Genomic DNA, 22,057 nt, shown 5'->3' with positions numbered 1-22,057 from the left:
TCCTTACAGAAATCAGCACTGAGTGCTCACTGGAAGGACAGATCCTGAAGTTGAGGCTCCAGTACTTTGGCCACCTAATGAGAAGAGAAGACTCCCTAGAAAAGACCCTGATGTTGGGAAAGATGGAGGGCGCAAGGAGAAGGGGACGACAGAGGATGAGATGGTTGGACAGTGTTCTCGAAGCGACTAGCATGAGTGGGAGGCAGTGAAAGGTAGGCGTGCCTGGCGTGCTCTGGTCCATGGGGTCACAAAGAGTCAGACATGACTGAACGACTCAACAACTGACATTTTGCAAGATATCCCTTTTGTCCAGCTTCTTCTGGAAACTTTTCATTTGAATAACTAAGGATAGATGCTTACAATATTTGTAGGGCAGGGATGGGGAACCTGCAGCTCACCAGATGTTTCTACAACTTGCATTAATCCATGCTGACCAGGACTCATGGGAGTTGCAATCTAACAACATCTGGAAGGTCACAAGTTTGCCATCCCTGTCAATGGACCTTAAGTGGCAGGTCAAAAACCCCATCTGGCCAATCAAGCATTGTGAAGGATTTGCTTAATTTATGCAGTCTCCTCCCCCCCCCCATTTGTTTTGAGTGGAGGGCCCAAACCACACATCACTTAAAGGGCTCGGTGGAGAAGCAGGGCTGAGTGCTGCTCCTCTTCCATGCAATTTCCAAACAGGGACTAAGGAGCTTTGAAAATAGGGGATGTTGTTTCATTAGTGCTACAACCTGCACACATTCAAATATCTTTGTGCCAAACATGGATTTTTAGAGTTAACCCACTTCAGTCATAATTGTATTTTTGTTAATCAGGAGCTGAAATGAGTGAAACGCAGGGTGACTTTCTCATCGGGTTTTGTTTTGTGAATTCTACAGTGTGCATCAAGGCCACATACCATGTTTTGGAAACCCTTAAAAAAAAAAACACCAGGCTGAGTCAGATGACCTTGAACTAGGAATGTACTGAAGTCCTTGCCATGCCAAGAACAACACACTGCCCCAGATCACTCCAAAGGCAGCTAATGTTCATAACTCCACATTAACAAAGTGGTTGTGTAAGGTCTGGAGACACACAGGCTGGTTGGGTTGACTAAAGGACGCTTTGTATTTATTGACTGAATTATTGATCGGCCACTTTTCTACATTAAAACATCCTAAAAATGAGCTACAGATATGAATAATAGCTCATTAAACTTTAAAGCTAAAAATATAGCATAATTAATAACCAATCAACTAATAATAGCAACAATAAAGGCACTTGCAGCGGCAGGCACAAAACCAAGTCTGTAAAACATATGTGATTGGAGAAAGCACTCTACCTGTCAATGGAAGCCTCCTAGATATTGCCAGGTGGAAGTACCCTGCAGTTGTTGCACTGCCTTAACGGTGTAAATTAGATGACTCAGGACAAGGCCACAGACATACATTAATGTATTGTTATACACCAGCCCGATCTCCGAGCAGTGCAAGATTCTAGGGGTGGCAAGCTCATGGGTACTGCAGGCCTGTTATCTGACAAGGAGATACCGGTAATACAATGTTTCCGAAGTCAATTGACTCACTCAAAGAATGTAACAACTCTGTCATACAATGTTTCTATGTGTTTATTTCGTAACTTCTTTAACTTTCCCACTCGTTTATGAAGCCCTCGCCGAAATCTAGCTGCAGGGTTGACATGGAAGCCAGTCAGCCATAATCCTCGAGGCGTAGCAACACGTCCGCAGCGGACTCAGGAAGATGGTTTTCCCGCCTCAATACCGCCAGACATGGTACATCTGTTTAACAAAGAACCACCGCTCAGGAGTGGATTCAACTCAAAAGGACAGTGCTCAGCTCTTTCCTGAGGCAATGACACCTTTTGTTTCCCTGGAAAGCGTATCCAGGAGGGGCATGGCAGAGAACAACTCAGGTGCGAAACTGCTCAGGTTTCTGCTCCAATCCTTGTAAAATATTCTGATGTAATCTTTGGGGTGTATCTTGGTGGGGGGGAGAGGTAATAAAAGTTGGGGACACTTCTTTCTCGGGGCTTCCATCTTTTCCTACCTGTGAGGAGTGGGAGCCCTGTCGCGACAGTTTTTTTTGTCCTTGAATAAAGACCAAGCCTACTGGCTGCTGTTTGCTCTGAGCTTTGGTTGTGGTCTCCAATTTGTCCAAGCAAGCCCTCGGATCTCTCCGTTAACATTTCTGGCGACCACGGTGCGGGACTCTTGGTTCTCCTGCGGAGGTGGGGGGGGAGGCGGAGAGGACCAGGCGCCACTGGGCAGCTTTGACTCAGGGATTCTTTCCCTCTCCCTGCCCTCTCTCTGTGGGCAGTAATCAACTGTTACCAGGGAGGCCAACCAAAGGGAGCAAAGGCAAGGTCAAGCCGGCCGGCGAAGGATCCCGGGATCTACAAAGGACGTTCTCTGGACGTGAGTATGGTAAAAAAAATAAGTGCACTGGGAGGGGGTTGGAAGTGTAAAGTGGCTCACGACAGCTGAACCTTTTCCTTCTTTTCCACAAATAACCCAGAGATGCATTTTAAATAAAAAGACACATTCTACTCATGTAAAAACATGATGATTCCCAGACTGTCCGTGGGCCGGATTTAGAAGGCGATTGGGCCGGATCCGGCCCCCGGGCCTTAGTTTGCCTACCTGTGATTTAGAGTGTTGCTTAAATTCTAACTCTTTACTCAATCTTGAATTTTTTAGGGGAGTCTCCCCCCCCCAAAAAAAAAACTTATAACAGTATATATAGCAGGAGACAAAGCTTTTCAGGGCTCCGGCCATTTCTCAGAGCAACCAGGCCTCAGAATCAATCTCAAGAGTTGACTGGGAGTCAGTGCAGACAGTTTGCTTTCTGCAGCCCCCACTGGCCATGAGCATTTTGCACTAACTAAAACTTCTGCCTGCACTGTCTTCAAGGACAGCCCCGCACAAAGTACATTGTAGTAGTTCAGTTAGATTACGACTGCACGGGTAACCGTAGCCAAACCCCAGTTATGAAAGTAAACAATGACTGTGCAGTGCTGACTACCAGATGAGCCTATTTTATGTGATTGTGTGGAGGCTGCTAGTAGCCCAAGGTATGTGGAGAAATAAAGGGAAGTGGTGGACTGAGATATCCTTTTTAGATAATTAAGAAAGAATCAGGTTAATCACTGCCCTGGGCCCAGTTTTAAGGCTTAAAAGGACGTGTGCTATGATTATTCAAGCTGAGAAATAGGTCTGTCTTTTCTAAGTGCTTTATTTCAATTAACTTTGTGGCTGAAGCTGTTCCCTGCAGGTGGAAACATTAACCAAAGATCCATTTTTTAATGTTGACTTTTGATTTTATATTGGCCTTCGGCTGTTGCATTGCACATTCAGTGTTTTTTTCTGGGGGGGCCGCATACCTCTAAACATTTTGTGAATCTACGTTTGTCCTCATTGAGGGGCAGTATTTCAATATGAGCAGGAAAATGAAAGTACCCCTAAACATATATATTTTTAGGGGGGGAACCAATGATTACATTTGTATTATTGTAATTTAATTGTGTTCTGCTTTGGAAATCAATACGATTGAACACCAGGCTAAAAATATAACCTAAATGAATACAAGTAATATATTAAACTGAACAGCAGCCAATGGGGCTCTTCTAGGTGCTTTGTTTCATACTAACCAAATATCAGGTCTGATGACATCAGCCGTCTCTGTTGCTGAACAGGAAGTGCACCTTTGTGTTTGTTTTTTTACTACAGGTGTTTGTCTTTTCATTAAATATACATCATAAAAGCTTGGGCTGTACAGGAGCAAAGCTTTATTTGCTCGGCGGGAACGCAGCTGTTCTGCAAATGCACCCCCAGTGTTCTTGTCAGACAAATCATATTCTCCCAGATTAAACTCAGTGAAAACCACTTTGCGATCATCCCTAGGGCCATTTTTAAACCAAAAAAAAATGCACTCTTTCTTTAATTTTTTTTACAAATCTATGTTTAACTGAATAAATGTTATATGCAGTGTTTCAGAAGAAGTAAAAAATAAAGACAGGCTGCCTGAGGCCTGGAGAGATGGGCAGGATCAGGGGAGGGGAAGTCTGTCAATTTCGGCTTATTTCAGTATCTCCTTTTTCCAAATTTCTAGTTTGCCTAATTTCTCTATTAAGTTGTGTGAGGGGGGGGGAAGTGTGCTAGTATTCCTGTGCACTTCCATGCACATTTTCGCTAAAATAATGTGCTCTTAGTGCTGTTTTCACATATGTATATTTTTAATTCACACTTCCCCACAATATACAATTTTTTTTTCTGTGTGGTTGGTTTCTTTTGCTCGGAGAACTGCACTGCAAAATCAGAAGTAGTATGACTTTCAAACATTATAACAATACCAAATTATAATACAATTGCTAATACCAATTGTTCAAATATAGAATTATAGACCTCTCCGAGGTCTCGACGAATGGGAGGGCTCCAAGATAGGAAAAGATATACAAAGCGAAGGTTCAGTTGCTTCTGGTCTTGCCGGAAGCTGTTTTCAGAAGGGTCATCATGATTAATGAGAATGCTGGCATGTTAGAGCCGTCCGGAGAACTCTGTTTGATTTTGCAATAAATCATCCTTTTTAATTAACCACGCTTGCTGTGTTACCAAGTCGGAAACTGGGACTCCTGACAGCATCCCTGGGCACATGGCAATGATTGTCCCTTTGTACCTTCCGTCTTCCCCATCACCATCCTGCTCCCCTCAGACTGCCGCACATCTGAGAGGAGTGCAATTGTGTGCACAGATCAGTTGGGGACTGGGAAGAAGGCAAACAAGTGATTTGCTGAGATCCCATCTTGCCCCTCCCCACTGCCCAGATGATTGGGCAGCGAGCGCTCCAATTGGAAAACAGCCTTTACCAAAGGTGCCATGGGCTCTGAAGACGCTCGAACTCAGGACGAAAGGGAGAAACGTGCTAAGAGGAAGGCACGCTTTGCAAACCCTCACTGTGATCAACTCCCACCCGGAAACCTATGTCCTCACTGTGGAAGGATGTGTGGATCCAGAATTGGCCTCCACAGTCACTTATGGAATCACTGTTAAAACTGTGTTTATGGAAGACAATCTTACTCGGCTACGAGTGATCGCCAAAGAAGAGGAGCATTGTCAAGTGGTGTACTCCTCAGCTCTGCCCAGCGCCAAACAACTGGGCTGCAGAGAAAGCGTGAGAAGAAATATCAGCAATTTCTTCATATGTCTTCTCCCCACTTAGCTAAAGCTAGTGTGTGTGTGTGTGTGTGTGTGTGTGTGTGTGTGTGTTTGTGTGTTCATAAAACAGGTGCTGGGGGGAATTATATGTGTGTGTGTGTTTGTGTGCATATGTGGCTCCCAGCTCACTGGCTCATCCTCATGTGGTCCTCAGGGCCATCAAAGTTGGTCCACCCCTGATTTAAGGTCCCGTTACTGCATATAGTTTAGATCTCCCCTGCACTAAAACTGCACCCCTGATAGCCCTGCATACATGATAGCAGGCCTGTACAGATCAAAACACAATTCAGCCTACATCGCAACTCAGAAAGCAAGAATGCAGGTTTAAGGTTTTCCACAATCAAGCGAGATATTCATTTTACAAAGTAAAATAAAGTTTTCATTCTCTATTACACCAGAGCCAAAGGACCTTGAAAATGAGACGTCTGGCCAAATTATAGCCTCACAAATGAGAGGCGTTGTTATGTTGAGGGACAGGTAGGTTCCAGCCAGGCAAAAGAATTCAGGGATGGTGCAGAATAGGGCTAGCCTGAGAGAGTCCCGGGGTGAGATGGAGAGGCCTGGAAGGAGAGTTTGGATTTGATATCCTGCTTTTCACTACCCGAAGGAGTCTCAAAGCGGCTAACATTCTCCTTTCCCTTCCTCCCCCACAACAAACACTCTGTGAGGTGAGTGGGGCTGAGAGACTTCAAAGAAGTGTGATTAGCCCAAGGTCACTCAGCAGCTGCATGTGGAGGAGCGGAGACGCGAACCCGGTTCACCAGATTATGAGTCTACCGCTCTTAACCACTACACCACACTGGCCATATTTAGCCCACAGGCTGGATGTTCCCAACCCCTGATGTAAAGGCTACCCTGGATTTCCCACTACGCAAGGCAAACAAAGCACAAAACATATTTTTTCAGGGTTTTTTTTTAAAGCAAGTACTGTTAAACTAGGGTTTAATGATTAGTGATGGATTAGTAGGTAGTAATTATGAATGAGGATGAGGATCACGTCGCTCTTTTTGATCCAGTAAAAGTGATTGCCGCATTTGCTCTTCAAATAAGGATGCTTGCGATGTCACTTTCACGGCTGGTGCAGGAGCCGAGAGCTGGAGCCAGAGCTGTGCTGTAGGCAGCCAATTTTGCTTCAGGTGTATGTACCAATCTGACAGTACAGGATCAAAGAGACAGCCAGGGCAGCCAGCTAGGGGGCAAAAGGACAGGTGAGGCAGCATTTTACACACAGGACCCTCCTGGGAAACATGGAACAATGCTGTTGGCCATTTTTACTATCTCATCACGACGCTAATCCACTTTAAACTGCACAAACCGAATGTTCTGGTATGCAAAATACTGACATTCAGGAAGAACCTGGGGTGATCAAGCCATATATGTGTGAGCTTACCTCAAGGACCCCAATAGCTAGAGCCACCCCTCCAACAATTTTCCCATTGCGGCTCAGGAACACCTGGAATTCATTCAGGCAGCCCTGGAAGGAGACATAAAGACATTATGCAAAAGAGACTGTTTCAGGAATATGCTCGCTACCACCAATACTTCCATATTCAGTTTACATATCTTGACTTTTAGTAATGCTATAGACACCCTGTAGGTGTCTAAACCACAGAGCCTAGGGCTTGCTGATCAGAAGGTTGGCGGTTCGAATCTCCGCAACAGGGTGAGCTCCTGTTGCTCAGTCCCTGCTCCTGCCAACCTAGCAGTTCGAAAGCACCCCAAAAAGTGCAAGTAGATAAATAGGTACCACTCCGGCGGGAAGGTAAATGGTGTTTCCGTGCGCTGCTCTGGTTCACCAGAAGCGGCTTAGTCATGCTGGCCACATGACTCGGCAGCTGTCTGCGGACAAACGCCGGCTCCCTCGGCCTATAGAGTGAGATGAGCGCCACAACCTCAGAGTCCTCCGCGACTTGACCTAATGGTCAGGGGTACCTTTTATAGACACACCAGTTCTTGGATCATGTTGCCAGCAGATGTAACTTCATGGATTTTTCTTAATAATAAGAATAGGGCATAACAGGAAAAGACAGAGCCTTCTAAAAGGCTGCAACTTTAATGGTAAAGTGTATTATTATTTGTCTGGTAGAAAAGAGTTGGGGTTGTTTTTTTGGAAGAGCTGATAGATTCTAATGACTTTGATTTACTTTAGTTTCGGTACGCCTAAGAAACTTGCTTTCCCTTTTTGTCTTTGTTAATATTCTGAAATTAAGTAAAAACAATTTGGAAAAAAGATATAAATTATATTGTTAACTATTTTTCTAACTATAAGAAATTCATTTTTATAAAAAAAGAATTATCGCATGTCTTTAAAGGCACCACGTTTGGGAGCTCTGGAACATAAGATATTGCTTTGAGAGTTAAATTGGAGGATTATATGAAGTTTGTATGTTTTTTTAAATTGGTCAATATATGTTGGCATATTGGCCCAGACACCATAGAAGCCAGTATGTTTCTTGTGCTTCCCTGAGTTTGCCTCCCTTGTTCACCTGGGGAATAAATATCTCTTATATCTCTTCAGTGTGACTGTAACAGCACCCATGGTTGGTGGGGGATGTTGTATTTTTGCAAAGACTATCCATTCTGAATAATGCCAGATCATAATAACGTCTGGAACTCATTGCTACAAATACTGCAAACCTGTTCATTGGTTAACAGCAATATCAGCACCTTTCAGAAACATGTAAGCAGTTTCCACACTCTTCTCCCCCATTGTAACACATGGATGATTCCAACTTCAGCCAGATCAAAAACTACTTTGGCCTCTGATCTTCTCTATTGACAGAAGAGAACTCCTACTATCATTTCTTACTTTCCAGGTTAGTCATAGTTGACCTAGAAGGTCCTCGCTTGCCACTTGTTTTTCCCTGCCACAAAGATTTATGGGGCTGAGTTTGCTTTAAGCTCCTTTTTATTTAGGTGGCCCATGGCACACATTAACACAAATGCGTGGAGTCTGTGATCTTTGGGAAGCCAAGTTACCTGTTTGTCGTGGTCTACTTCAGATTCCTGGCACTCTTTGTTGTCTGAGCAGCAAAAGGAGGGGTATTTCTCAGCATGTGTTTGATAGAAGTAGGAATTGTTGAAATCAGCATAGTTGTTGAATCCACAGCATTTCAGCTACAAACGGAGAAATTAGCATATTGTTTTATAGTGGCCATTTTATATTGCATGCACATTCGAGATTGGGAAGCAGCTGTTGAACAAAGAAGAAATGCCTTGGGCAGGGACACCCAATGGGGTGCCCACCCAGATGTGGACTACAACGCCCATTAGCCCCTGTCAGCATGGCCAAAGGTCAGGGATGATGGGAGCTGGAGTTGTACAGAATCAGGAGGGCAAATGATCTCCCCACCCCTGATCTAAGGAGAGCAGTTGTGCAGAGCAGCTTCCTGCTCTGTTGGCATAAGGCAGGCACCCCCAAACGTGGCCCTCCAGATGTTTTGGGACTACAATTCCCATCATCCCTGACCACTGGTCCTGTTAGCTAGGGATGATGGGAGTTGTAGTCCCAAAACATTGAGAGGGCCGAGTTTGGGGATGCCTGGCTTAAGGGGTACTCACATTACTGCCTTAAGGTGCAATGAAATTGTCCCCCACACCATGTTTCACAGCTCTACCACCCCCCAGCTCTTCACAAAAGCACAGCTTCTGTCTGTGTTTACACCAGGCGATGCTGTCAGGGCAGGAATGCCTTTATCCATTGCAAAGGTGTGCACACCTTCGCTATTTGAATTAGGAATGACTTAAGGACTCCAATCATTGTGAAGCTGGCTTGAGAAACAACACATCAAGCAGCAGTATCTTAATCAAAGTACAAGATACAGAAACATTTTGGGCAACGTCTCGTGGACATGGCTTAAAAACCCAGCACTGGAAACACAAGTGAGTGCACTGTAAATTGAAGTGTTGTGAACATAGCCTTAGTGTTGCAGTACAGGAAGCACCAAGAAAGAAGCTCTTTGTTTAAAAAAAAAAAAAAGCACCCCGTTCACCTTCCTTCAATCAGGAAACTGGTTAAACCAACTGTTTGGATGATAGTTGAACTGCCACAAAAACCAGAACAGTCTATGTAAGTGGGAGTGTTACTCCAGGCATGCGCAGCTTCAGCTGGAAGTGCCAGTAAAAGGAGAACTTTCGTTTTCGATTTTTGCAGGCGACTGGCCAACAGATGCTGTCTGCAAACTGCTGCGTCATGACTACCTATAGACGGTGTCTGCCTGTGTTTTGCTGTTCAAAAGAGAAAGAGGGACTGAAACTTAAGTATGCCGTTACAGCTGTTGCTATAATGATTGTAAATAGTGCTACTGTGATGCGTTTATGACCAGTCAAGCAATAAATCACTTGACTAAGTTTTACGGCGTCCGCAAAGCTCAAGGCACATTTCAAAAAAGTATTTGGAGGCTCTTTCAAAACCTCTGTCTTACAACACCAGAAATTAGGATTTATCCTGAGACGGATGGATGCCCACAACAACAAACTTCACTCACCTCTTTCATTGTTGTTGCCCAAATGCCTGTGATGTCCTCTTGCTTGCCGTAGTCCTCTTTTAAAGTCTTCAGGGCCCAAATTTTCAAGTGCTCAACAAATATATCTGCCTGCAACCGGGAGACAGGTGAGTAAGAAAATCATAACTTCCATTTTTTTAAAAAACATAAAACCAGGACTTCCTTACACTCATGTTTTATACAATAGGTTAAAACTGTTGCCTGTCCTACTCTGACAGTGGATGAGCTGTGGAAGTCACGGAATGTTCACAAACATGCTGAACGCAGCGGAAATACAGTAATGAAACAGAATGTTGGGGGGGGGGAGACACAGGTTTAGGAATAGAAAGATCAATTTGGCTGAAGAAAATAGTACCCAGGGCTGGGCCAAGAAGAGTGCTGTAGCGGGGTGGGGGGCATAGCTGTCAACTTACCCCTTTTTTAAGGGAAATTCCCTTATTGCGAATAGGATTCCTCGCAAGAAAAGGGAAAAGTTGACAGCTATGGGGGGGGGACACGAATATAGGGCACGCTTGGAGGCTGACAGCTAGGAAGCTAAGTGGGGAGGAGGCCTAGATGAAGAGAGGCTATAGGACTGGGGAGACAGCAGGGAGTCAGGAACCACAGGAAAAGATGAGTGGATCGTGCACAGAGCTGAGGAACTGACAGCCCTCCCAAAAAAGAGGAGACATGGGAAAAGGTTGACAAGACCTTTCTTGTTCAGGAAGGACTAATTAATGTTGGCAACAAGTGAGAGACCTTGCTCTGCATTTCATCATTTGCTGTAGCATCATTTGAGCATGGAGCAAAGCTGTTTTTGTTTTGGTGCCCACCTTATGGAACTTCAATCCACAGGAAAACAAACTAGCCCTTCTAATTTTGCTTCTGCAGGCTACTTAGTGCCACTCTTTGTTGCTTGGGCTAAGGGGGTGCTAACCCTCCCCCTTTCCAAGGGCAGACTTTTGTAATATGGTGTGCTGAGCAGGGATAAAATTTGGCACCCTCCCCCCCTCACCTTTCATACTGTGCATGTTCTTGTGCACTATATCATAGTTTTGCATACTCTTGTATGCCCTGTGCGGGGGGAACTGCCCCCATCGCCCTAAATCTGGTGCTGCCTACTCCCCCTGGCATTTTTCAGAAGCTAGTGGGACACCTTAATCCAGAAACAATGTGAGAAAACCACTTCCGCGCATGCGCAGGAGGTGGTGTAGTGGGCGTCACGACCTGATCACGCGATTGGCTGCATTCCTGCCGCATGTCCCGAAGGCCGACCAATCAGGTCGGCTAGGGGGCGTGTCCTGCTTCCCTTTAAGCAGGAGGCGGCGGGAATCCTTCCCTCTTTTCGACCTGGCCCCCAGCTGCATCGGTTCTCCCGCCCACCCGCCCTTTAGGTTAGCTCTTGACCTTGCTATGGACTTTGGTTGGTCGCCTCGGTTGGCTGAGGGGCCTGGTAGGACTTTTCCCCACTTGGGCTAGCCAAGGGGTTTGTTTTTCGCCTACCTCGTAGCAATTCGTCACAACTCTTGGTTTGGCGGTTAGGCATTGGAAAACATCAATAGAGGTGAGAAGGGGAGGTAGCGCCATCACCTGCCCCTCATTTGAAGGGTATTCCGTTAAAGGTTTCCGGGGGCATGGCCCTGTCCAAAGCCTAGGGAGGTTAGGGCCTAAGGCACGCCCCTAACGGTGATCACAGGGGGAGTTCTACTGGATACACATCACTGGGGCTCCCCCTGGTGGTTAATCCTTCCCGGACTTCCAACACACAGGTTGGGGGGGATATAGTGGTTAGGGTCCAATGCCTAAGCCAATACCACTCAACATCTGTAACCAATAAAGTTGTGGCCTTTATGCCCATTAATCCTATATCACGTCTCAAGTGTCATTATTTCATTATTTCCTTTGGGGAGGGAGGGACATTGCCACATAATTAAGAGGTGGTGTTGTGTTGCCTCCTGTTGGTAAGCGACACAAATTCTATTTCTAGTCAGGGATCCTCTTGCTGCAAAATTCGGTTTGCCGAAGCCACAAACTCCAGGTGCTAGCACTGACTTACCACAGAAGAGAAAAGCAGCACCACGATAGCACCGGCCACTTCTGCTATGAAGAGAATCAGTATGACCACAAAGAACTGGAAGCAGAGGAAAAGGGAGGAGGAATCCACAATCAGCAAAAAAAAGAGAGAGCTCATAAACGCCAGGGGAGAGATCACCTGAGGTGGCAAACAGGAGGGTGCTATTCAATGAAGATTTACTCAGACTCATTGAAATTAATGAATATAACAAAGTTGAATAAAAACTGTGAATAAAACTTAGTTGAATACGACCCAGATCTTGGGGGACTCTACATGGAAAAACTGCCCATTCTCTTCACCTGATTTTTCTGTGACAAGTTCCTTCCACCTTTGCACATTCCTGGGTTTGTTTAAAATTGCTTTTCTGCTTTGCCATCCCTACCAACAAGTGAAGCTTAACAGAATGTACCTGGGCTGTGTTTTTTAGGCCCTTCCCTCAATCATTCCTTCCCCAACCTCCAGTAGAACTTCTCTGTTCTGGGCATGCACGCATGCAGGTATTTCTGTATCTGTAAGTGTACACCTTAAAAAAAATATCCCTGGAAGTGTACAAACGGCAAAAATTACCAGCTTTGGTTATCATGTTTCTCACTGGGCAAAAATTAGATTTTTGTGGGAGGGCAACATCCATTTCTTTTTACTTTTACTTTTTAATTCTGAGGTTTTATTTGACTTGTGTAATATGGAGTCTCCTCCTGCTCCCCAAGATGCACCGACAAGCTTTCAAATTGGCAGTGACTGGATGTATATTGGGTTATTTTTACACATCAGATTTTTACACGTCAGATGTTTACATGTCCCACGGAAGGGAAATGGGGATTAAAAGTAAAAATGTATAGGCTGACATTTTCATGATGACTACATCATGTGGACTCCGTGAAAAACATGTGCATTCATGAGCAGCACTGATTCCACACAAAAAATACTTCCACGTGAAAACACTCCAGGAGAGCTGAGCATAGCACCATCAATGTTTTGCTACCTTTTATTCTCCTGTTCAACAACTGCCTGTGCTCGTTGATGGATTTCATCTCTTGCTGTGCATCATATACATTCTTGATTTAAAAGCACTGAGTGGTGATACTGCAAGCTCAAAGCCATCCATGCTAAATGCTCTACATGTTACTGACCTGAGAGGAATGTGTGCAGGGAAGTCTGGGAAGACTCCTGCAAAGTTCAGGAAGTACAGGGACCAGTGCTTTTTTTCTGGTAGAGAAAAGTACCAGTACCAGCAAGCCCACCCCAAATCAGAGCCTCATACCTCTTTCCCAAAGCCCGCCCAGCTTTGGAAAGGAGGCAGGAGGGCTGCAAGATCTCCTGTCAGACATCTCTTGCCTCTTTCCCAAAGCCTGGGAAGCTTCTGCCCAGCTTAAGGAGGGAGGTGCAATGCTCTGGCAGGGTCTGAGAGCCAGTGGCTGAGCGACATGCTCAGGCACCCAGAGCAGCGAACAGGCGGGGGTGTGGCTGGCGCGAGTCCCAGGGGAGCGGCCGTGATGGCACCCCCCAGAACGGAACATGGGGAGAACCGCTCCCCCCGCCCCCACGTTCATCCACCAGTGCCGAGAGCCCTTCCTTGCGTGGTGCATACCGGCACCGTTTTTTCCTAGAAAAAAAGCACTGTCAGGGACCTTGCTCAAACACATCACCCCCTTAGAAGCCCCTAGGCAAGATAGTATATTGGAGCTAATAGCTGCTGCGAACATTCAGAGACACGACCCAGATGCACAAATTTCAGTCAGAACGTGCAAAGGCCCTTGTGTAATCCCGCAACCGAGCAGAAGTTCCATGGCACCCGAGCCTGGCCCAGGGAGAGAGCCAATGTGGTGTAGTGGTTAAGAGCGGTAGACTCGTAATCTGGGGAACTGGGTTCGTGTCTCCACTCCTCCACAAGCAGCTGCTGGGTGACCTTGGGCTAGTCACACTTCTTTGAAGTCTCTCGGCCCCACTCACCTCACAGAGTGTTCGTTGTGGGGGGGGAGGAGGAGAATGTTAGCCGCTTTGAGACTCCTTCGGGTAGTGAAAAGCGGGGTATCAAATCCAAACTCTTCTTCTTCTTCCCAATTTTAATCAGGGCACTTACCACAAGCAACAGGCATTTGCTTTCCTTCACGGCCCCCCAGCATCCCATGAAGCCCATGAGAAGTAGGAAGGTGCCAACAGCAATTAACAGGTAGCCCACGTTGATCAGCTGCATTAACTGTGGAGCTGCGGCTCCCAGGACCTTCGCAAAGGAACCGCCATCTACCTTCACCCAGATGCCGATGCCCAGCAAAGCCAGGCCTCCCAGCTGCACAGGTAAGGGAGAGAACGGAGGTAAGAAGATGCCATTGCTCATCTAGGAAGCTGTAATTCTGCAGTGAACTCTGTCATTCCGCTAGCTTTTTATACATATAAAGAGGTTCCCAGCTTCCTTAACTCTTTAACATCCACTTTTGAGGATGTTAACATGTTAATACATGTTCCTAATCACATGTATGCCAGTAAATACAGGGCTTGGGGCATCTGCAGGGAAAGATCTGCAGGTAGGAGAGGGAGCTTAACCATTTTTCCACTTGCCAATTCTCCCAGGGGAATTTTCCCACCCATGTTTCCCACACAGTTTGCCTTTTTCTCCTGGCATTTGTGTCCAGTTGAGGGGGTGCAGAAGACAATACAATAAGCCTGGAAATGCACCCCCTCCTATCCCTATTTCTCCCCAGTGAATGCCCCGTTATAAAAGACATACGCAGTTGAATGGAATCGTGTGTTTTTCTCTTTGCAACATTTAGCTGTGCCCTAAAAAAGCCATGGAATGTATGCAGATAGCTTTCCTACTTTGGGTCTTTTCACAATAGGCCTTACTCACCCATTTTCCTCTCCATATACAAAAACACACAATAATCATCATTTGAGAAGGAAAGCACACCCCACCCCCACAGCCTCCCACATTTGGAGTGTGTGTGTGATTGGGGAGCCCAAAAGCAGAAGAAACATGGGAGATTAAGGTACCACATTGTGCAGGAATCCTAATTCAGTGAAGCACAGTTAATGCAGACATTCAGCCCCCTACACATGGAGGGCTGTAGAAATGGGGATGAAGGCATGGAGTTGGTATAGGCTTCTTTGTGAACTCTCCCATCTCATCCACAATGATAATCAGAGGAGTGGGATAACGACTGGCTCAGGTTCAACTCAGCTTTGATCTTCTCCATCATAATGTTACACTTATCGGCATCGGGGGGGGGGGCTTTTTGAACAGGTGCAAGTTTATGAATTTGTTCCACTGCTTGGCCCACCCTGCTGTGCCATCCTGGGCTACCGTCCACCTTGCATACTCACAAATATAATGCCGTTGAACGCAAACATCATCACCTTCAGAAGGGAGAAGCAAACCATCTTTCTGCACCTGTAGCAGCAGAGATGAAGCCATTGCTTAGCCATTGACCAGTCCTAGGTTTGTCATCTAGGTGAAGAGACCACAGAAGAGCTGACATTTGCACAGGTAAGTAACGCTGGCTTTGACTAGGTCAGCAGCAGCTACCTCTACTGGCAGCTTGTTTTGGACGGAAATAGGTGTGTGGGGGGGCTAACTACTCATCCCACCCCCACTATAGGAGCCAACTCCTACAGGCTGAGGTCCCTTTGCCCCCCCATAAAATATTTGACTGAGCTGGGGCCCCCCAAAGTTGATTAGCATTGCCTTTCAAATGATGTGTGTGAGCCACGACATGTGATCGATTGTGCAGGGTGGGGCCTACCTGCCCCCCTATTTTATTCAGGTTAGCACCCCTGACCCCAACCCAACATCTTCCATTGCTTGCTAGCAAATCAAGCAACCATTCCCCATCTTCACCCTTCTACTGCATGAAATTTGGAGTGAGGTGAGAAACAACAGCACCTACTAGTGAGAGTGGGTGCTTCTTCCCCTTGAGCATTTCTTTTCCTTCCTATCTGCTCACTTTGACCCTTTCTTCTCCAGGAGTGCAGTGGGGAGGGATCGGCTGAGAATGGCAGACACAGATCCCATCAAGGGGAAAGGTCGAGCCCCTAAGCTGCTAGCTGCCTACCACTAGGCTAGCTGCCCAAACATGTGCTTGCTGGGTTAATTGCAGGTTCCTTCTAAGGCAATTCTTTCAGGATGCTGAAAGGGATGGAGCTAAGAGAATAAGCAAAACCAACACTTAGCCATTGACCACAGTCCTGAGATTGTCACTGCAATTGCTTCATAGTGAAATCACAACAGAATTCTAATCTGCTGCGTAGACCTCACCTGATATTTGCCGTTGGCAGGATGGCCAAGAGAGGACCCAACATTTAATGTTTCTTTTATTTTGCCATGTGGTTGTTAATAATAATAATAATAAAACAACAACAGTAGGGTGAAGCATCAGCCTTGTGGTGTTCTGCTCATGAAGAGTTTTCAGAGGCAGCTACTTAGCTGAGCACCCATTAGTTGTGAATCTGCAGCTTATTTTGAGGGATCCACAGCTTGGCATTTGTAATGCTAATCAGTATTCCAAAGCAATTCTCTGAATCTAATTTGGCAATTATAATTAATTCTGAACTTGACACTCAAGTTCAAGGGGAAGCATATGAAGAAAAAGAAGAAGAAGAGTTTGGATTTGATATCCCACTTTTCACTACCCGAAGGAGTCTCAAAGCGGCTAACATTCTCCTTTCCCTTCCTCCCCCACAACAAACACTCTGTGAGGTGAGTGTGGCTGAGAGACTTCAAAGAAGTGTGACTAGCCCAAGGTCACCCAGCAGCTGCATGTGGAGGAGTGGAGACGCGAACCCGGTTCCCCAGATTACGAGTCTACCGCTCTTAACCACTACACCACACTGGCTCTCAGTGTGAGCTGACTCCTAGGGGCTGAGGGGGTCTTTGGGACCCCCATAAAATATTTGAGGGGCTCCCCCCCCATTGATCGGCATTGCCATTCAAATGGTGTGTGCACATCACATCATGTAATTGATTATGTGGTGCAGGGCTTGCCTAGCCCCCCCCCCCATATTTTATTCAAGTTGGCACCCCTGAGGGGTATGACGGATGCAGGATAAATAAAAGTATTAGTGGTGGGAAAATTTAATGTTGCTAGCAGTTAGAAATAGAGGAAATATGTCTGAATCATTCAGCAAAAGGAGTTGCAACCACATCATCCATTGAGCAAAGCCACATGTGGCAGGAAGGGCCCTTGATGGGAATGAACATGGGAACAAACCTTCCACACCAGCAAGCAATGCTGTTTGGGGACACACACACACTGCTGAGTCTCCAGTATCACAATGTTGTGACTACAACTAAGAAACATAGCATGTGGGGCTGACCCAATCTTGATGGGTTATGTTTTAGTCTACAAAGTTGGTAGCAGAAATTACAGAAGACAGATGTGCCCAGTTACCAATCAGACAGGTGCTGGAGGAGACTCTTGAGAGTCCCGTGGACTGCAAGAAGATCAAACCTATCCATTCTTAAGGAAACCAGCCCTGAGTGTTCACTGGAAGGACAGATCCTGAAGCTGAGGCTCCAATACTTTGGCCACCTCATGAGAAGAGAAGACTCCCTGCAAAAGACCTTGATGTTGGGAAAGATGGAGGGCAAAAGGAGAAGGGGATGACAGAGGATGAGATAGTTGGGCAGTGTTCTCGAAGCTACCAACATGAGTTTGACCAAACTGCGGGAGGCAGTGGAAGACAGGAATGCCTGGCGTGCTCTGGTCCATGGGGTCACGAAGAGTCGGAAACAACTAAACGACTAAACAACAACAACAAACCATTTCAGAGCCAGGGACATTATACCAAGTGTCTGTGTAGCTGTTTGCACACATCAGGTGAGTTATCACGTATTGGCCTCCTACATGTTCATTGCACAGCAAATCTGAAAGCAAGACAAACAGCTAAGTTCTAGCCCTCACATGTGTCAAGCGTCCCCATATCTTCCTTGGAAGATTTCTGAATGGTTGTAAGACCCCCTCCGTCAAAGCTCTAGTGGCTGTAGCTAAATCCAGACATGGAGCGTGTTGGTTCTGGATTGAAGTCTCCAAGGGGGTGAGGACAGCTTGCCATCAGACTGCTGGCGACAACTGCATCTGCTGCTTTGCTGGGCCATTTTGCCAGCGTCCTTTTGTTGCTCAGCTTGGGCCCTTGTTTTCCTTGTTGCTGAAGACAAGCTGAAGCTGTTGCTTAGCAGCAGGACAGCAACTGTTCTTTTCTGGGAAGTGCCTGGCTTTGGTTTCTCAGAGGAAATCTCCACCAGGAGCCTTTGCTGCTGAGCACACTTGACGCATCCTGCAGACCAGGAAGCAGAAGCCTAGAGGCCTGACAAAGGAAGCGTCCTTTCCCAGGGTTCTCTGCAGGGTCTCTCGGAGTGGACTATGTGTTATTTTATAGCATTTTATTAATTACATTTCTAACCCGCCCATGCTCCCAAAGGAGCCCAGGGCAGCAAACAGCAAAGTGGTAAAAACAATGCAATGAAAGACAAAATTCAAACATATTTCAAAAGGTTTTAAGAGCATTTAGAAGCATCACAAACATCTAAAAAAAAAAAAAATTAAGCCACAACACAACAGGAAGGTGTGAATCAGGGTCAGTGGGGTGTGGCCTGGGAAGAGTGGGTCCAGCTGGTACAGGAGCATGATGGGCAAGACAGCCAGGCTTAGGGGGCTACATTTGGGCCAGAGCTTCCTCACCCCTAGCCTAGGAGATTTGGGGGGCTACCACTGCTAGATGCCAGAACTACTGTTCTCCAACTTTGGCTCCTTGGCCTGCAAATGAACTATTCCCACAGACTTTGACCCACCCTTCCCTTCCCCTGACTTAACACCCCCCCCCCCAGCTTGCATTCCCTTGATGGATTCTTAAAACACCTCACTAAACGCACACAAATGTCAACCCTCAAAAGCACTACTGAAAGAATTGCATATCTGCTCCTTGCAATATTGGGGTTATAGTGATGAGGCATGCAATCCGGTCAGGACCAGACTGGGCACTAGTTGAGGGCCCAGTGGCTTTGAAGAGTCCTTCACTGGCCCATCACAGCCATGCCCTCATTCATAGCCCTCCCTGCTGAACCACTGGGTGCTTTTCAATGTTGGCTAGTGAATGGCAATGCCCATCAACTTGGGAGGCACCCTCAAATAGTTTTTTTGGGGGGGCTGAAGACCCCTTGGCTCCTAGAAGTTGGCTCCTATGAACCTAGTAGAATTTATGGGACAAAATTATAGTTCCTAGTTCCTAGTTTGTTATCTGTGTAAGAGCTTGGAGCACAGCTCCATCGGAAAACTTAAAAAGGAACTGTACCCCTACAAAAGCTTTGGCCCACTGCATATTGCCATAGCCAGAGAATTCTGGCCCAAAGCTTATTGTGGGGTGCACACCCCAGTTCCTTACCCATGTATGCATATTCAGGCTATAGTAGACATGAGATGCTGTGCTTGATAGTGTCTTGTAACTAAACAAAGCACTGGGCCAAGCATAATTCTTTGTCATCTGTAGAGGACTCTCTCCTGTAGGAGGGGTATGATATGGAGTGGCCCAAACCTTAGTTTGGCTTGCACACTCCCAGTTACTTATTTGTAAAATGTCATGTGCACCCAGGTGTGCAAAACCAATTATTTTCATTGCTGAGAATGGTTGTGGATCTCAAAGGGGAGAGTCTGCCAGTTATGAAGATACCTGTATATGATGTGAGGGGGACAAAGCTCGTTTTGGGGTACAGGTGCATATAAACCTCAGTTCCTTATGAAGTGTTCCTGCTGAGTTCTGTTTAGAACTTTTATGCTGACAAATCACCAACTTTAGCTTTGTAGGTAGAAGTCTAAAGCTGCAACGGTTGACTGGGCTACACAATCATTGACTGAAGTCTTAGTACGCAGCAAGCAAACATTAACCAAACTCTGATTGAAGAATAATTCCGGACAGTAAGTCCTCAAGCCTGATCCCCATCTATTTGAAGAAAGAGAGGGCGCATCTCTGTGAAACTGCTAATTCAATCTCTCCTCTGACCCAGCCAGGCTTAACCTAAACTAAAGCACCCCGACTACTGCATTGATTCCCCAAGTTAGACCAGGACTCTGAGAAAGGAAAAGACTCTGAGAACTTCAAAGTAGGGCTGCTTGATTTGCACCTGTCACTTCTACTTGTTCGAGCTGCAGAAATCAACAGGTCAAACTTTACAAAGCAATGTGATGAACATTATCACCTGTTAACACCTGCAGATAAAGCTACCATTAAAGGCACATCTACAGGGGCTGGGAAAGAAACTGGCAACTCTACTCGAGGGTTGGCAATCTCACAAGCACCTTAAACTGTTCCGGAGGCCAGTTACTGGTGTCAAGAAACAGACATACCACACATCAGTTCAGTTTTACAGTCCTCCCCTGCTGCCATCTGGATGGCGGATAGCCTTGCCTTTATTAACCGGCTTCTGATGGGACCCCCGTCCTTAGGTAAAGGAAAGCAGAGGATGCACTGCATTTGACAACAGTACATGTCAACCAGAGATCAGATTAGATGTAGGATTGGGTAGACTGGGTACTGTGCCTTGAATCACAGTGTCTAAGCAGCTATTTCTTTGCTCATTCTTGCAGGCTAAACTCATTGGCAACTCCTACTGATTTTTTGTCTTATCATACAGCTCTTAAACATGGAGGTGCCTCGCTGCCCTTCTTTGTATCGCGCCACTCTAGATCTGGCCCAGCGTGTCTTTCAATAGAAATTCAACACTTTGCACTCATTTCAATGTATCCAGGTGAAGCACCTGTTCTACTCAACTTACCTTTAGATGGTTTTCAGCTATGAAGTGTGCCTCCGTGCCCCCAGCACCTCCTGCGCTTCTGGTTTCCAGGGTGTGGCCAGCTACTTAACAGGCACCCATATCCTGCTGCCTAGAGCTGTACTTTCTCTCCCTGCCCTGCACCTGGTTCTGCGACAGTTTTGTCTCTTCTCCTCTTTGCTCCTTAACTCCCAGCCTGGAAAGAGGAAGGTGATTACACAGCAGTCCCAGGAGATGAGACAGTTCCTTAACCCTTTATTTCCAAAACCCAAGGAACTGCTGGTCTATATTTGCGTTTGCACCCAAGTGGCTTGGCTATCCCCGTGGAGCTGCACTCAAATATCTTACCAGACTTTGGAAATTCTGACTGTTATTGCTCACATTACAGCTATAGGCAATGTGAAAGGTGCTTTGTAAATATATGAGCACAAGAGGCCATAGGCGCCAACTTGAACAAAATATGGGGAGGGGCATCTCCCCCTTCTGCTCTTCTCTCCCCACACCACCTTCCTCCGCTGTGGGGAGCCAAGCCAGGAAAAGAGGGCAGCTTCTGGCTAGTGGGGAGGAAGTTGCCAACTTGCAAAAAATATTGTAGTGTATGCCTCCCTAAACATTTTATTGGGGTGGTGAAGGGCCCAGGGCCCTATAGAGTCAGTCCCTATACAAGAGGCACCTTGACCATAGTTGTCAACCTTTTCCTTTTTTTTGCGGGAAATTCCCTTATTACAGCATTGGGAAACAGCAGGGACGGTTGACAGCTATGACCTTGACACCCACATAACGTTGCAGGGCCCGTTAAAGGGCAAACCGGGAGTCCCTGGCCCTAGAGCGGCGGCATGTAGGTCAAACTCCCGGACCGAGGTTAGTGGGAGGGCAAGCTGTGTAAGTGTGCGCTTTGCAGTCCCCTCCCACTGTACCTCTTCAACCTGCATATCCTCAGCCACACGGGCTGAGAGGGTTGCCTGCCAAGGCCTATGCCAAGTTTCCCACTTCTGAAGTTCAATAAAGTTGTGGCCAATTTGAACCCATACTCTGGTCTCATGTCTCGTTCTTTGGGGAAGGGGTAGGCACCGCAGACAGGGTTTTGCGTGTGTGTCAGCAAAGACTTTTGAAATTGCCCACCCTTTAGATCAAGACCACCCCCAAAAACATCATACATATATCACAGGAGGCGGTCCGCTGCAGAATATTTTGGGGGAAAGAATGAACTAATTCCTATGCCCCACAAATAACCCAGAGATGCATTTTACATGCGAAGCTGCGGCGGCCATTTTAGGTGAGGGCAATGGGGACCTTAAAGAGCATTCTCCCCCACCCCAGTCCCAAAATTACCCAGTCCCAAAATCACCACACCCCAGCGACACAATCCCCTCAGAGCTGGTCTTACTAAGTGCGACCTCTCAGGCATGCCTCCTGGTCCGTGTTTTTTTTTTTTCTCGGCGCATGCGAAGCTGTGACAGCCATTTTAGGTGAGGGCACAGGCATTGTTGCTCTGGCCATGTCTGATGATGGCGACGGACAATCCGCCT

At 46.4% G+C, this 22,057-nt stretch overlaps 1 protein-coding gene across 1 annotated transcript; it reads right to left on the bottom strand.

The window, feature by feature from the left end:
• Window positions 1-6,133: 6,133 nt before the first annotated feature.
• On the bottom strand, window positions 6,134-20,744 carry TSPAN16 (tetraspanin 16). Its single transcript, XM_033173877.1, has 8 exons — window positions 20,532-20,744; window positions 15,092-15,215; window positions 13,854-14,060; window positions 11,756-11,830; window positions 9,703-9,810; window positions 8,195-8,332; window positions 6,606-6,689; window positions 6,134-6,404 (listed from the first exon to the last, which is right to left on the bottom strand). Exons 2-8 carry the CDS (start codon window positions 15,191-15,193, stop codon window positions 6,348-6,350), a joined length of 771 nt encoding a protein of 256 aa, XP_033029768.1. The 5' UTR covers window positions 15,194-15,215; window positions 20,532-20,744; the 3' UTR covers window positions 6,134-6,347.
• Between the last annotated feature and the right edge of the window lie 1,313 nt (window positions 20,745-22,057).

The sequence above is a fragment of the Lacerta agilis genome, chromosome 16 (genome assembly GCF_009819535.1).
Source record: "Lacerta agilis isolate rLacAgi1 chromosome 16, rLacAgi1.pri, whole genome shotgun sequence".
Lineage (NCBI taxonomy): Eukaryota > Metazoa > Chordata > Lepidosauria > Squamata > Lacertidae > Lacerta > Lacerta agilis.
The sequence above is the reverse complement of the archived record's forward strand: the minus strand, read 5'-3'. Positions and strand labels throughout refer to the sequence as shown.

What these genes read in the sequence shown, in the direction of transcription:
- TSPAN16 (XM_033173877.1), bottom strand. Translation starts at nt 15,193, where the DNA reads ATGGCTAAGCAATGGCTTCATCTCTGCTGCTACAGGTGCAGAAAGATG. An exon ending in CGTTCAACGGCATTATATTT is followed by an intron (nt 14,061 to 15,091) that starts GTGAGTATGCAA and finishes TTACCTGTGCAG; the next exon opens with CTGGGAGGCCTGGCTTTGCT. An exon ending in GCAAATGCCTGTTGCTTGTG is followed by an intron (nt 11,831 to 13,853) that starts GTAAGTGCCCTG and finishes CTCTGCTTCCAG; the next exon opens with TTCTTTGTGGTCATACTGAT.